Source organism: Cyprinodon tularosa, unplaced genomic scaffold (genome assembly GCF_016077235.1).
Source record: "Cyprinodon tularosa strain WSP-4 unplaced genomic scaffold, ASM1607723v1 ctg21, whole genome shotgun sequence".
NCBI classification, from domain to species: domain Eukaryota; kingdom Metazoa; phylum Chordata; class Actinopteri; order Cyprinodontiformes; family Cyprinodontidae; genus Cyprinodon; species Cyprinodon tularosa.
This window is the reverse complement of record NW_024038778.1, coordinates 2,039,454-2,052,334: the sequence shown is the minus strand read 5'-3', so window position 1 is coordinate 2,052,334 and position 12,881 is coordinate 2,039,454. Positions and strand designations below refer to the sequence as shown.

Genomic DNA, 12,881 nt, shown 5'->3' with positions numbered 1-12,881 from the left:
GTCGAAAACAAGTTGCCAACTGTCGTTTTCTGCGCTGAAACTCCTGCCTTGCGTCTCTGCAACATTGAATTCAAATTTGAAAACGTAGCTAAAACAAACATGGCAGACGAAGAGAATTTACCGTCCGGATGGGAGAAAAGAATGAGCCGTAGTTCAGGTAATAAACCATAATCTGAAGTTAAACTACATAGCCAAAAGCCTTAGAGCTTGTATGCAAGTAGGCTTGGGTAGTTAGCTAGCTGCATGTGCATCGTGGTGCATTCATTAATCAAATTAGAAAAAACCCTTTATTCCACAATGATTAGCTAAAAAGCATAGTGGAAATGTCAACCACCAGTTACATTTTTAATATAGGTAGAACTGAACTCTTGGGATGTTTTGTGTTTTAGGAGCTAATTCATTCAGGTCTAGTGCTGCAGGGCCACGCATGACGTCATTCCGTTCAGGGGCTCACGTTTAAGCGCCAGAGACCCAAATTAAATAATCAAACATAAGAAAAATAAGAAAGGGATACCTGGTAGGAAAGTTTCACGATGCCTTGTCCTTACTTTTGTGTGGTATTTTTTTATTTTCGATTGTCCCGAGATCGAACCAAAGTATATAGATGACCACTTCTTGCTATGAATAAATCATAGAAACACATCATAGATGGTTTTCTTTCTGTGTCAGATCGAAATTCTAAACATATCAAAGGTGCAATGTAACCAGAATTCTGTTATTGGTAGGTGACTGAAATCGGATTACTTAGAGAAAGACAGTAATTGCAGGTGTGAAAGGTCAAGCTAAAATGCAGGTTTTAATCTGCCAGTAAGGACAGATGTTTATGAAATGGGCTCTTCTTCTTTCTGACTAAATTAGTTGACAATTATTTTAATAATTTACTAATCCGATTTTATTTTTGGCACTAAATTTGACAAATTAAAAAAAATGTTGGATATTGCTTGATCTCCAGTTTAAGTTACCGATAAAAATGACTTAAAAACTATATCTTTATGACTGTGTTTACTCTTCCAGGCAAAGTGTATTACTTTAATCACATCACCAATGCCAGCCAGTGGGAACGCCCAGTGGGAGACGGCCGTGGAGAACCAGAAAAGGTTGAGCTGAAATCATTTTAATTCTCACTATATGAATTTTAATTTCACATCTAATCTAATTTGGTGACAACCCAATAGGACTGATGATAAATATATTACAACCTTAATGATTCTACTGTTTTAGGCAAGTGCTCATTTGTGATTTTACTCATTGCTCTTGTTGTTCTGTGCCTCTTATTGAGTGGCCTCCAATTGTCTCACTGTGCTCAGCCTTGCTGTTTTTAAAATGCTCTACAAAGAAGGGATTTGGTGTGAAGCAGGCATGTATTATGAATGCAGGGATTAAAGTATTGCAGCCCCAGGCTGGATTTCCGGCTCGTGGCGATTGCCCATGGGTAAAAAAAATTCACTCATATATAAATTGACGCTAAATAAATTTTAAAAAGACAATCGAAAACCCCCTTGCGTTTGTCAGCCAATGGTACCAGAGGAGCGCTCTGAAACTAACAGTATTAGCCAATCAGAAGAAGAAGGGGGTGGGTCTTAGAAAGACGTGTACCTCCTCCTCTCGTTTCTTCCTCAAGTCACTAGATAGATTGTTACAGTGCTGAAGTTCTACATGGAAAGTCACCTTGCGCCGTTTATGCTTATTTACGCATCCAGCGGCAAAAAGGTGCTACGCAAACTGAATTAGACCCTGGTCATCAAGCTGCTGTTCCACGCACACTCCACGTTTCCCGGGAGCTATGGCAACAGCTGATGTACCAGCGTCAATAACTGACCGTGTATGCGAGTTAAAAATAAGGTTTTGTGCTTTCCTCGCCGAACACGACCTCTCTTTCAGACTAGATATAAATGCACTTTTGCCATCTTCTGGCAGTTTTTGGTAAGGGATTTTTATAAGTCAAATTTAGCCTCTGATCCCATGCCCCCACACTCTCCTGGCATGGCTTGAAAATAAACGCACATATATGAGTTTCTTGGCTGTGTTGGAAAAAGTTCAGGTTCAGGAATTTTTTTTTCTTTAATCCCTGGGAATGTATGTGCATCCTTACAGAAAATAATCACTAGAGGCCTGTCAGCTGAGAGATGTAATGTTGCATGTTCTGAAGTAGTGACACTATGACAGAACAGAAAAGACGCCCAGCTATCCCTAAACTCCGCTACTTGAGTGGATTAAGAAAGTAGGAAAGAACTAAAACTTTCCTCAGTCCATATTCTGCAGATTGTACCTTCTAGTATGTGCTCCTAGCTCCTCTTCCTTCACCTTTTGATCAGGTTAGCCTTATGGTTGTCATTACCAGATTGAAACGCACATGGATGATGTTGGTCAAATTGAGACTAAAGCTTTCTAAAAAAAGAACTGCAAAAAATGTTTATTTTTGTTGCTAAACTATGTTTATTGACATCGTGTCATGTAGATAATCGTGGCAATCCGTAAAGCTCCTAAGCAGCGATGAAAATCTATGGAGGTCCCTGCTGAATGAACGACTGAGAGGAAACAACCTGCTTCCTTGTCCTGTTTCCTTCTTACTGCCAACACCATTCGAACAACAGGCTTAAGAGTCCATACCAATTTGATAAATTTAGATAGACTCCCTTATGTCTTTATTCCTTCAACTTGATAAATGATGTACATACAGTACATTAAATACAAAATATACAAAATAATAATTTGAATTCAATATAAAAACAGCTCATAAGTATCAACGTAATTTAAAGGGAATGTAGCCGTGCTTTATTCTCTTATTTGGGCACAATATGATCTATGAAAATCTAAACATTACATTGACTGAAGTTTTTTTTTTTCCTGCATAATTTGACTATAAACAAGCATTGGCTATATCTGCTTATACTTTTTTTATTTAATGAAAAAGCTAATCCTACTGAATCTCCCATCGTTTCTGTTTTATCCACCTTCTCCTATTTTAGAACATTATGAATCTAAATAAATTTGTCGGCTTGATACTAAAACTGATTTTATTTAATTTTTTAATGACATGTCACACTGATGTGTCGTTTTGTCTTGAGATTTTCTTTCCCAATTGTAGCAAAATGAGAAGTTTTAATGTGGTCAACCAGCAGCATGTAGTGATAGCAGGGAGTTTCCCTCTCTGTTTTTATTTTTAAAGTTGTTTTACAGAATGCTGAAAACTAGAATAGAAAATCCCTTTGTTGTCCCACATTGGGGAAATGTTGGTGTTAGAGCAACAACTAGGGCTACAACTAATGATTATTTCGATAATAGATAAATCTGTCAATCATTTTTTTGATTAATCGATTAATAACCGGACAGCCAAAGGTTCCTTAAAGAAGATTTTATACAGATTTTCATCCAGTCTCCTGGATACACCAGTCCTCTACAGCCTCCATGCAATATCACTCTGAGCTGCAGTTCTATGAACTCACTCTGGTGAAACTACAATTTTTCAACTTGAGGAGTTCTGGATAGAGAATATTGACAGGATAAAAATAGAAGCATAGGATAAAGTGGGTCGCTCTGTCAGCTGAAGCTGTTTTAGAGTCTCTATACTCCAGTTAACGATTAATCGCTTACTGGATTAGTTGACAATTATTTCAATAATCAATTAATCACGATTAATCTGATTAATTGTTTCAAGCCAGTTTTCAAACACAATATTGTACGTTTTCAGTCTCTAATGTAAAAGGATGAAGGATACCAAACCAACAGAGCTGTATTGTTTTTCACTGGGACACACTTGCATACACTATTGGTAGTGCATCATTTGTCACTTCTACCAAATAGAACCCACTTAGAAGTGTTTTAATAAAAAAAAAATTTGTTTGGTATGTTATGAGCAAGTTATTTGTTCATAACAGGATAAAAACACTCAGACGGAAGCCTGTACTGGATAATTCTACTCCGACCAGTCCTTAAAAGAAAGATTAATATTAGTAAATACAATTTCAACAGTTATATGTTTAGACCTCTGGTAGAAAATTGTGCTACTGTGCCTTTTATGCTCTCTTATCAATAACCATTCTAAAGTTTTTATTCTAGATTTATTTTTGGTCTATTCATGCGTTATGTCTTTTTTTTCCCCATGCAGGTACGCTGCTCTCATCTGTTGGTGAAACATAATCAGTCACGTCGTCCGTCTTCCTGGAGAGAGCAAAATATCACACGTACCAAAGATGAAGCCTTGGACCTCATTCAGAGTAAGTAGGAATTATTAAACATGTAAAACATAATTTTTTTACATAAGAGATTAAAACAAAAAAAAGTAACTATGGAATTCTGTTAATTATAACCTAGATTAGTGGTTTTTAATCATGTCCCTCAGCTGCCATCAAGGGCTTCAGACGTTTGTTATCTGATGAGGGAGTGTTGGCGAAATGGTTAGAGCAGTGAGCTTCTGCTCTGAGAAGGTTTCAAGTACCAGCTTTGATCCCCACAGCCTCCATTCTGGCTTCCTGAGCAAGAACCGTAACCACCGCAATGGAAGCCCACTGCTCTCCAAGGGGATGGGTTAAAATGCAGAGAGTGACTTTCCCCATCGTGGGACAATAGCGGGATTTCCATTTGCACAATCACACTTTTATTCAAATTTGTATATGAAAGGGGGGAAAGCTTTAAATATGTGGGACAGAGCATCCCGAGGAACAGGATCGAAGATCACTGGCCTATAAAATCATGATGACTTGACACTAATCCAGCAGAAACCAATGGTACTCTGCATAAGTAGTCTGTCAATAGAAGCTAATTTATAGGGAAGCAGAAAGTTCGAGTGCTTTTTCTAAACCCATTAATAGGAAGTTGAGTGGAAGGAAAAAGTGTGCAAGAATAAGGTGTACAAGTGACCAAAGTAGCCACATCTTTGAAGAGACAGTAGCTACGTTTACATGCGCAAAATTTCCCCGATCCGATCCAAACCTTGGTTGATCGGAAATTCAAAATCTCCGTTTACATGGACACTAAATGAAATGATCCGATCATGACGTGTGTATACATGTACCAAGCGTTGGATCAGATTAAATCTTTTAAGCATGCGCAGAACTTCCTGCCAAACTTGGCAGTTCTGTCTGCGTCTGGTTTTTGGGAGGCCTGACAAACGATGCGCTCGGAGCGAGCGGAAAGAAAAAAGGAGAGAGGAGGAAAAAAGCGTTTGGCAGCGAAATGTCCGAGAGAAAATGTAGAGAATGAGCGATTGAACCGGCGTGGGAGAGCGAGTGGGCTGTGGAGAGAGAAAAGAGGAAGAGGAGGAGGATAAATTCCTGCTTCCTGCAGCTTTAAATTAACTTATAAGTCGGCGTTCCTAGACTCCCCCCGCCATGTTGTTCACAGCGAGAGCGACCGGTGGTTTCCTGTTGTTGACAAGGCGGAAAACGTCACGCTGACGTCGCACACATGCGCAGTGAAGATTATTTTACTCTTTAGATCCGAATGGGTGTTTACATGGACGCCAATCGGAATGGCGATCGGCAAAAACCACCTCTCTCATTCGGAATTAAATTTAGATCCGATCGGACCGAATCGGATTAGAATCTTCAGTCTGACATGTTTACATGAAACATTTTTGATCTGATCAGGCCTTCAATCCGATTAGTTGTGTCCATGTAAACGTAGCTATTGAAGCAAAGAATTAAAAGGTGATTTACAAGAAAATTTGAAAGACCTGGGCCCTTTAGACCGATTTGGACTCAGGAAAACTATACACAGACAACCAGTAGTAGGAAACAACCCTTCAGGAAAAAAGAAATTGCATCAGAAGCTTCTTGGCTTTAAGGACAAAAAAGAACCATATTTTTCCCCTGTAGTTTGACGTCCTCATTTCAGTTAAAGTAAAGTTTAGAACTTATTTCGAAATAAGGCTCCCAGATTCTAAAAGAATTAGTTGAGCAGCAAAGAATCCAAATTGCTTGAAGTGCTGTGTAGGCCTTCATAGTGAACTCAGCCAGCTATCTGGGAATTTCAAATCCAAATATGCTTCCCTCTGTTCAGCTTTAGCTTTAGGAAGTTATTGATTTCATTTCCCATCAGCTGCTCACACTAAAGCCTCTCTCCCACTGAAAATACCACGTAAACATGGATTGACCTGCTAACACTTGGCTCCCTTTTCCAGTTGCAAAAAAAGCTGGGTCTAACCCCTTGCTGGCAGCTGAGTGGCCTGTGTCCCCCCACAGCTGCATGTCTGGTGTCAGCATCGCGCTGGTTTAGCATTACTGATGTCACCAGTGTGACAGAAATCAAAAAAGTAAACAATGGACAGCAACATGTAAGGAAGCCAGAGCATAATAAGTGTGCTTTATTGTTTTGCTCTTTTGTCTGTCCAAATCCCTCTTAATAGTGCTGCTCCATGTTTATCGAATGTAAACAGAGTTGTTTCGGTTTGCTAGATCTTGACGTGGCTGACGCAGTGTGTAAACATCCATACGTTGTGTTCAATGGTGTCACGTCATTTAGCGGATCAAATGTTCTTACCGCATGCCAATCAGAGCCGAGGAGGTTTTAACGTGGGTCATTTAACCTGGGTAGACAACCGTCAGGAGCTGTTCCTACTGCAACTAAAAGCTGATTATTTTTTTTTCTTTGATTTAAACGTTTTTTTTTTCGGCCAGTGAGAAAGGGGTTTAACACAAAAATCATTACCTCATTACCATGGTAACACTGAGTGAAGTCAACTGTCTGTCTGACACCTGTCTGACACAAAGGAGCCCTGACCAATCATCGAGTAGGAATACTCCATGGGACATGGACATGGACATGTTTGGAAGCAGAAAAGAATTTCTTTTCTTATGAAAATTTTGAATATTATTAGAAAATTACATTGTGTGTTTTAGCCATAATCATTAAATTTAGAGGCAAAAAGTACACATTTTGGAATTAATAAAAATATTTTTAATTATTTTATTTATTTGGATGCTTTTACATGTGTTGTCCCCTGTTTTCCACTCAGAATACATCGAACAGATCAAGTCTGGAGAGGAGAAATTTGAAAGCTTAGCCTCTCAGTTCAGTGACTGCAGCTCAGCGAAAAACGGTGGAGATCTTGGAGTATTTGGCAGAGGTGAAACCTTTAATGGCCCCAAAAAAAGAATACATGATTCATTTGTTTTGATACGTGGAAAACTGTTTTCTTTCTCTAATGCACTGAGTGTCTCTGTATGCTTTAGGTCAAATGCAAAAGCCTTTTGAAGACGCCTCCTTTGCTCTTAAAGTCGGAGACATGAGTGGCCCCGTTTTTACCGACTCTGGAGTTCACATCATCTTGCGCACTGGCTGAAAAGGGAGACATCAAATTCTCTCTCCCTCTCTATAACCACATGCATTCACTGAAACTAACCCAAGCAGGCTTGCCATTTGTTTAAACTGCAGTCATCGCCCCACTACGTCAATCATACAACCTGCACTGATATTTTAGATGGGATTATTTGTTCCATCTCTTAAGAAGAGGTGTGATTATTAAAATTACTCTGAACATAAAAGACTTTTCCTGAAGACTTTTAAGCTTTTATCTAATAGCAACACTATGATGGAATGAACAGTGCCTGGTGTGGGGCTGAGCCCCTATAAGCAGATGCAAGACGAACTTGTAACCTACATGTGCATGTCTTCAAGATGAACCATTTATTGTTAGATTTTGTTTCTTTCTTCTCCATTACTGTTCTGTGCCAAAGCAGTTCCTATATCTGAACAAGGCTTTCCTGAATTATAAGTAGGATGTTTCAAATGTGCTTAAGATGTCACACATTGCTGTATATGGAGAATAAGATGTTATTTGGGTTTTTTTCTGCACATTCTGGACTTTCTTCCACATTCTAAAGCTAACAATTTGTTAATCTAAAATAATACATTAGAAAGTCCATGTTTAATTTAAAAATGGCATTGAAAGCTTGTAGGTTTTAACTTGGGGTCCCACAGCTTTTATAAGCATCAATATTCATATTATTTGTTGACACTGTAACTGGGAAATAAACTATAAATACAACAGTTTCTTTGTCATTTGTTGTTGCCTTACTTTTTTTTTTAAAGCTTCCAGCTTGTTACTTTAAATCTACTTATACCCTAACAAATTCAGACATCCCAAGTCTCCCGGAAGTTCGAGGGTCTCCCTGATATAGATAGTTGTTCACGGATGCCTGCAAGTCCGATAAATTATCCCGGACTTTAGACTATGCAAGGTGGTGTTTTTTTGTTTTTTTATGCGAGTGAAAGTGAGCAGGCAGTACAATAATTCATGCATCATGTGCGTACTAGAACTACTGCGATTGCACTGACGAGAGTGTGGGGAGGAGGTTGTTTGTGAAACCTGTGCATATCTGTCCAAAGCGATGCTCTGTTCAACGAGCGTTCCAGGCGACTGGTCGTCAGAGAGCGCTCTGATTGAATTTGTCAGAAAAATAAGCCAAGTCAGTCAAGAGTTCTTTTATCAGGAAAGTGCCTATTTTGTAGGGCAGGATTTGGGAGCAATCTGTCTATGGCAGATCTGAATAATTTTAATTCTTTGCTGAGCTCATGCCCTCCATGGTCTTTGTGATTGTGGCAGGCTTTCAGGTATATTGTTTTTATGTAATAATGGTTTTTAAAACAATGTGGCACATGTACCATATATGAAATAGTAACAATGAAGGTCAGATATTGGTGTTCAACCAATTCAGGCCTGGTCAAGAATGATGGTTTCCTTAATATTTTGTTGCACAACCTTTTGAGGCCATCATTTGGAATAAATCCTGAAACTGTCAATGATACTTCTGCTCCTCTCAGCAGGTATTCTGGTCCACTACTAGTTTTCTGAGGTTTGAAGGGTGCCTGATGGAAGGTTTTAGCTCCTTCCAAAGATGCTCCAAAAGATTCAGATCAGGGCTCCTAGAAGATCTCACTGATTAAATCTAAAAAATCTGTTGAAACATCAATAAAGATTTTGGTTCACCCAGGTAAAGTATACAACGTGTAATTATGAAGGTAATATTGTTTCCAACAGTGTAGTAGATAAAAAAAAAATAATAATCGGGTCAGCTCAAAATGACTTTATTGGTTCCAAAGGGAAAAGTGGAAATTGTAACAGTTAATTATTAACATTTATGTAAAGTACAATTACAGATGTTTACAATTAAAAAAAGCATGAAATCAAATCTGTAAAATTATGGATTATAGAAATTAAATCAATCGACTTTGTATAAAGATAATGAATTATAGTGCTACATAAAGTAGTAAGGTCAATGAATTAACTGATGAAGTCCAGTTTTTTTACTGAGGAGCAGGTTTATACTTGTCGCATCTGTCTCCAGTGAGGTAGGAATCACACTTCAGAGAGTATTTCACCTCTACGTTTCCCTTCCCAGAGCAGGTGAAAGAGCGGCTCCCCTGGCTCAGTTGCTTGGTGCACGAAATGATACGGTCATCTTTTGCAGGGTCCTGGTCCCAAACCTCAATTTTTAGGTCTATTTGTGTGTCCACCTATAAAATAATTTGTTAAATGTAGTTAATGAAGCGTTCCACTTTGGGTTTTCTTTTTTATTTCCAGTGTTAATTAAAAAAAAAAAAAAAAATGGATATGATTCTGATCAAAAAACTATTTTAGACTTTGAACGGTTTATTTAAGAGTTACTGTTTTTCACTTTGGGCCAAAATGACCACTTGCTGTAATCTAAACTTTTTCCCCCTGAGGGAGGAAAGTCACTTTTTTCACTTAGGAGGGTCCCTTTCTGTCCTTTTTAATATCTTCACCTTCAAACTAGGTCAGAAGGCAGAAAACATGCTGGTCTAACTTTGTTTAAGGCATAGAGAGTTTTAGTTGAATGGTGTTGCCATGGAGACCTGGCAAAGTGATGCGTTTCGCCATGAACATACTTTTGGCTCTCATCTCCTGATAGATCCTTCAGTCTGCACCAAATTTTCTATGATGGAACCTGTTTAAGCCCACACAGGAATCTAGGCCAATAATTGGTAGGCGTGGCTTACTTTCTCTACAGCGCCCCCTAGAATGACTAAAATGACCAGCCCCAAGCGAAGGCCTATTGTATAATAATAATAATACATTTTATTTAACAGTGCCTTTCTGGACACTCAAGGTCACTTTACAGACATTAAAAATGAAAATACAAAAATTCAAATACAGGAACATAAAAACAGTTACGGGGAAGGACAAGAGCAGTGTATTTACAAAAATAAGTGAGCTGGTATCTGTAGCGTGTATTGTTATTATTAATGTTATTATTAGGCCAGAGCAGCAAAGCGCTGCGTAGGCCTATTGTAATTGTAAGGTTTCTTATTATTTTTCTTTTGGCAGTTTGAATGGATTTGAGGGGGGCTTAACATACATGAAGAGTCATGAAACTTGAAACTTGAAATCGCATAATTTTAATGGAATAAGAAATGGCCGTCATCAAATGACTCCACAGCGCCCCCTGAAGTGAGTTGGGTAAAAACGTAAGTCAAGAAGAGTCTCAGCTAATCTAAAATGAGCAATTATACTTACATGGCCCAAATTATACACAGCATTCCAAGTTGGATTGTTTGATTTGATTGTGCTGGTCTGGTGGTATATGGAGCCATACCACATCTTAACAAAACTGAGAACAGAAAGAAAGAAAACAAGATATCAAAAAACTGCTTTTATGAATGGCAGAAAGATCTCAATTTTTGTACTGTGCATCAACTCACGCTTTAGTTTTCACAACTGGATCTCCTTTGAGATCCCAGCCTCGGACAATGGTCACAGACAGGGTCCCCTTTGAGGCCTCCCTTGGACAGCAGTTGGTGCCCAGGTTGGGAACACCAGAACAGGTTGGTTCTTTAGGTGAGACCTTCATAGCATTGCTCTCCAAATATTGCTCAATAGCAACCTTCATCCCTGTCTTTTGTGAGCTGCTTGGCATTAGCTCATAAAGTGGGCGGAGGGAGTACCAAACAACATCTGGATCATTTTTTAGGCTTTTCATCCAAGTTGAGAAGCCAGTAGAATCGTTTTTAGAAATTGAAAACTCCCCCAACCAACCCTTTCCTCCTGATACTTCAGTGTAGTGTATGTGGAGACCGGAGCTGTATTGGGTGGAAGAGTCATGGTTTTCTAGAACATTTTTGCAAGAACTAGAGACACTAGAAAGTGAAATCTTCCCAAGGCCGACAGAAATACCCCTTGATAAACAGGAGTGGACCTGAATAACAAAAGGAAAAATGATATAATTAATATTCACCGCAAATATTGTGGAATGCAAATGTTGTTTTCTATTTCTATCTTTTATAATTTTTAGGTTGAAAAGGCAGATTGTGTATTATTTGCACACATTCAATGTTTTATCACAATGGCTTACAAACTGGAATAAATTTGATATTCTTAAATGTGAAATTTTCTACCTCATCTGAGGTCAGGCCATTAAGGGAGGACAAACACGTGCGTGAAGACGTCACTCTTCTAATTCGGCCCCCAAGATCCACCTGATACAAAGTTTTATGTTTGTCTAAAAAGTTTTCCTTCTATATTTGTGAATTAAAGGAGTTCTTTGCTTCTGAGTTCTCACCTGTCTGATGTAGTGTGTGCCGTAGATGTTCAGGACATCCTTGTACGCAGCAGCAGTGGTGGAGTCAAAGCGACTTGGCAGTCTGCTTAAGTGGGATTTAAATTCTGGGCTGAGGGATGGAGTGCTTGACACACGGAAACTAAACACCAAGAGAAAGTTAGACCATTAGACCATTATCCATTTTAATGAATACGACCTCTGAATGTAAAGTTTATTCTACCGTTTATTCTACCGTTTATTCTAAAGTGCGCATGCGCTGAGTGGACGCTGGCGCGTTTTTGCAGCCGCTGCTCTCCGCTACCTGTTTTTAAGTATTTTTCAACGTTTTTACGACACTTTGGGCCGTGTACTCACATTCAAGTGAGAGCAAAGACACTTGCCTTCGCTTTGATCATCCTAACTCCCGCTGCCATCCCGTTGTTTTTGTGTCTGAGTGTGTTTAACTAACCTCACTCTCCAACTGTTCTCCTGACTCGACGCCGTTGCTGCTGTTGGTTAGCCACCCGCTGCCGTTAACAATGTCAACCTCCAAGTTCTACATCTGGTGTATCCTCCTCTGGACTGTCCTCTCCATTCTACACCGACCTGGGGCTGGTCTGTTCCAGTATTCGGCTGCTGATCTCCTCCTGCTCCGTGGGCTTCTGTCTGCGCCTCCACCGCCAGTTCTCCAGCTACACCCGGAGATCATGCTCCTTCCCCGCCGGAGATACATCCACCGCGGATCCCGTCGGAATTTCCACATCGATGACTCCAATCCAATACCATCATTCTGGTCCACTTCACGCCGCTCTCGCCGATATCCCGGTCGGACCGCTGACTTCAGTTCGCTTGCTAGCCTGGCTAAGGCAGCAAGCCCCGCCTCCGGTCATATCAACTCTCCTGTCAACTTTGGACTCCTGAATATCCGCTCTCTCACAAACAAGGGTCAGCTCATCCAGGATCTCATCAATGACCGTAAGCTGGACTTCCTCTGCCTCACGGAGACGTGGCAACAACCTAAAGACTTCTCCCAGCTCAACGCCTCCTCTCCACCTGGGTTTGTTTACCACTCTCTTCCTCGTGTTTCCGGTCGCGGGGGAGGTCTCGCGTTACTTCATCGCGAGAAGTGGAAGTTGTTGCCTGTTTCTATTCCTGTTTTCCGCTCTATGGAATGCTTTGCATTTGAACTGCCTGGCCCTACTCCAATATTTATTTCCATAGTCTACCGTCCCCCCAAACCACATAGTGACTTTTTAAACGAATTATCCATACTACTTACCCACCTGACTACTCTCTCTCCTAATGTCATTCTCCTCGGTGATTTCAATATCCATATGGACAATGTAAACCTTTCACTCACCAGAGACTTTTCCTCCTGCCTGG

General features: G+C 39.8%; 2 protein-coding genes across 5 annotated transcripts in view; one reads left to right on the top strand and one right to left on the bottom strand.

Annotated features, from left to right (window-relative positions):
* Positions 1–7,989, top strand: pin1 (peptidylprolyl cis/trans isomerase, NIMA-interacting 1). Its single transcript, XM_038285359.1, has 5 exons — positions 1–157; positions 1,015–1,097; positions 4,109–4,217; positions 6,956–7,066; positions 7,173–7,989. The coding sequence occupies exons 1-5, from the start codon at positions 100–102 to the stop codon at positions 7,280–7,282; spliced, it is 471 nt and encodes a 156-aa protein (XP_038141287.1). The 5' UTR covers positions 1–99; the 3' UTR covers positions 7,283–7,989.
* Positions 7,990–9,011: 1,022 nt separating this feature from the next.
* LOC119783685 (perforin-1-like) overlaps positions 9,012–12,881 on the bottom strand; it is a 36,648-nt gene continuing 32,778 nt past the window's right edge. For 3 of the 4 annotated variants that reach the window (XM_038285315.1, XM_038285316.1, XM_038285318.1), the window contains exons 6-10: positions 11,520–11,658; positions 11,356–11,436; positions 10,663–11,156; positions 10,478–10,571; positions 9,012–9,456 (exon numbers count right to left, since the gene is read on the bottom strand). In XM_038285315.1, coding sequence (XP_038141243.1) covers positions 9,247–9,456; positions 10,478–10,571; positions 10,663–11,156; positions 11,356–11,436; positions 11,520–11,658 — 1,018 coding nt within the window. In that variant the 3' untranslated portion in view covers positions 9,012–9,246. The remainder of the gene's footprint in view (positions 9,457–10,477; positions 10,572–10,662; positions 11,157–11,355; positions 11,437–11,519; positions 11,659–12,881) is intronic. The other variant, XM_038285314.1, reaches the window with a different exon arrangement.

Coding starts and splice junctions, on each gene's coding strand:
- pin1 (XM_038285359.1), top strand. CDS start 100: ATGGCAGACGAAGAGAATTTACCGTCCGGATGGGAGAAAAGAATGAGC. Junction 1,098..4,108: donor GCCGTGGAGAACCAGAAAAG/GTTGAGCTGAAA, acceptor TTCCCCATGCAG/GTACGCTGCTCTCATCTGTT. Junction 4,218..6,955: donor AGCCTTGGACCTCATTCAGA/GTAAGTAGGAAT, acceptor TTTTCCACTCAG/AATACATCGAACAGATCAAG.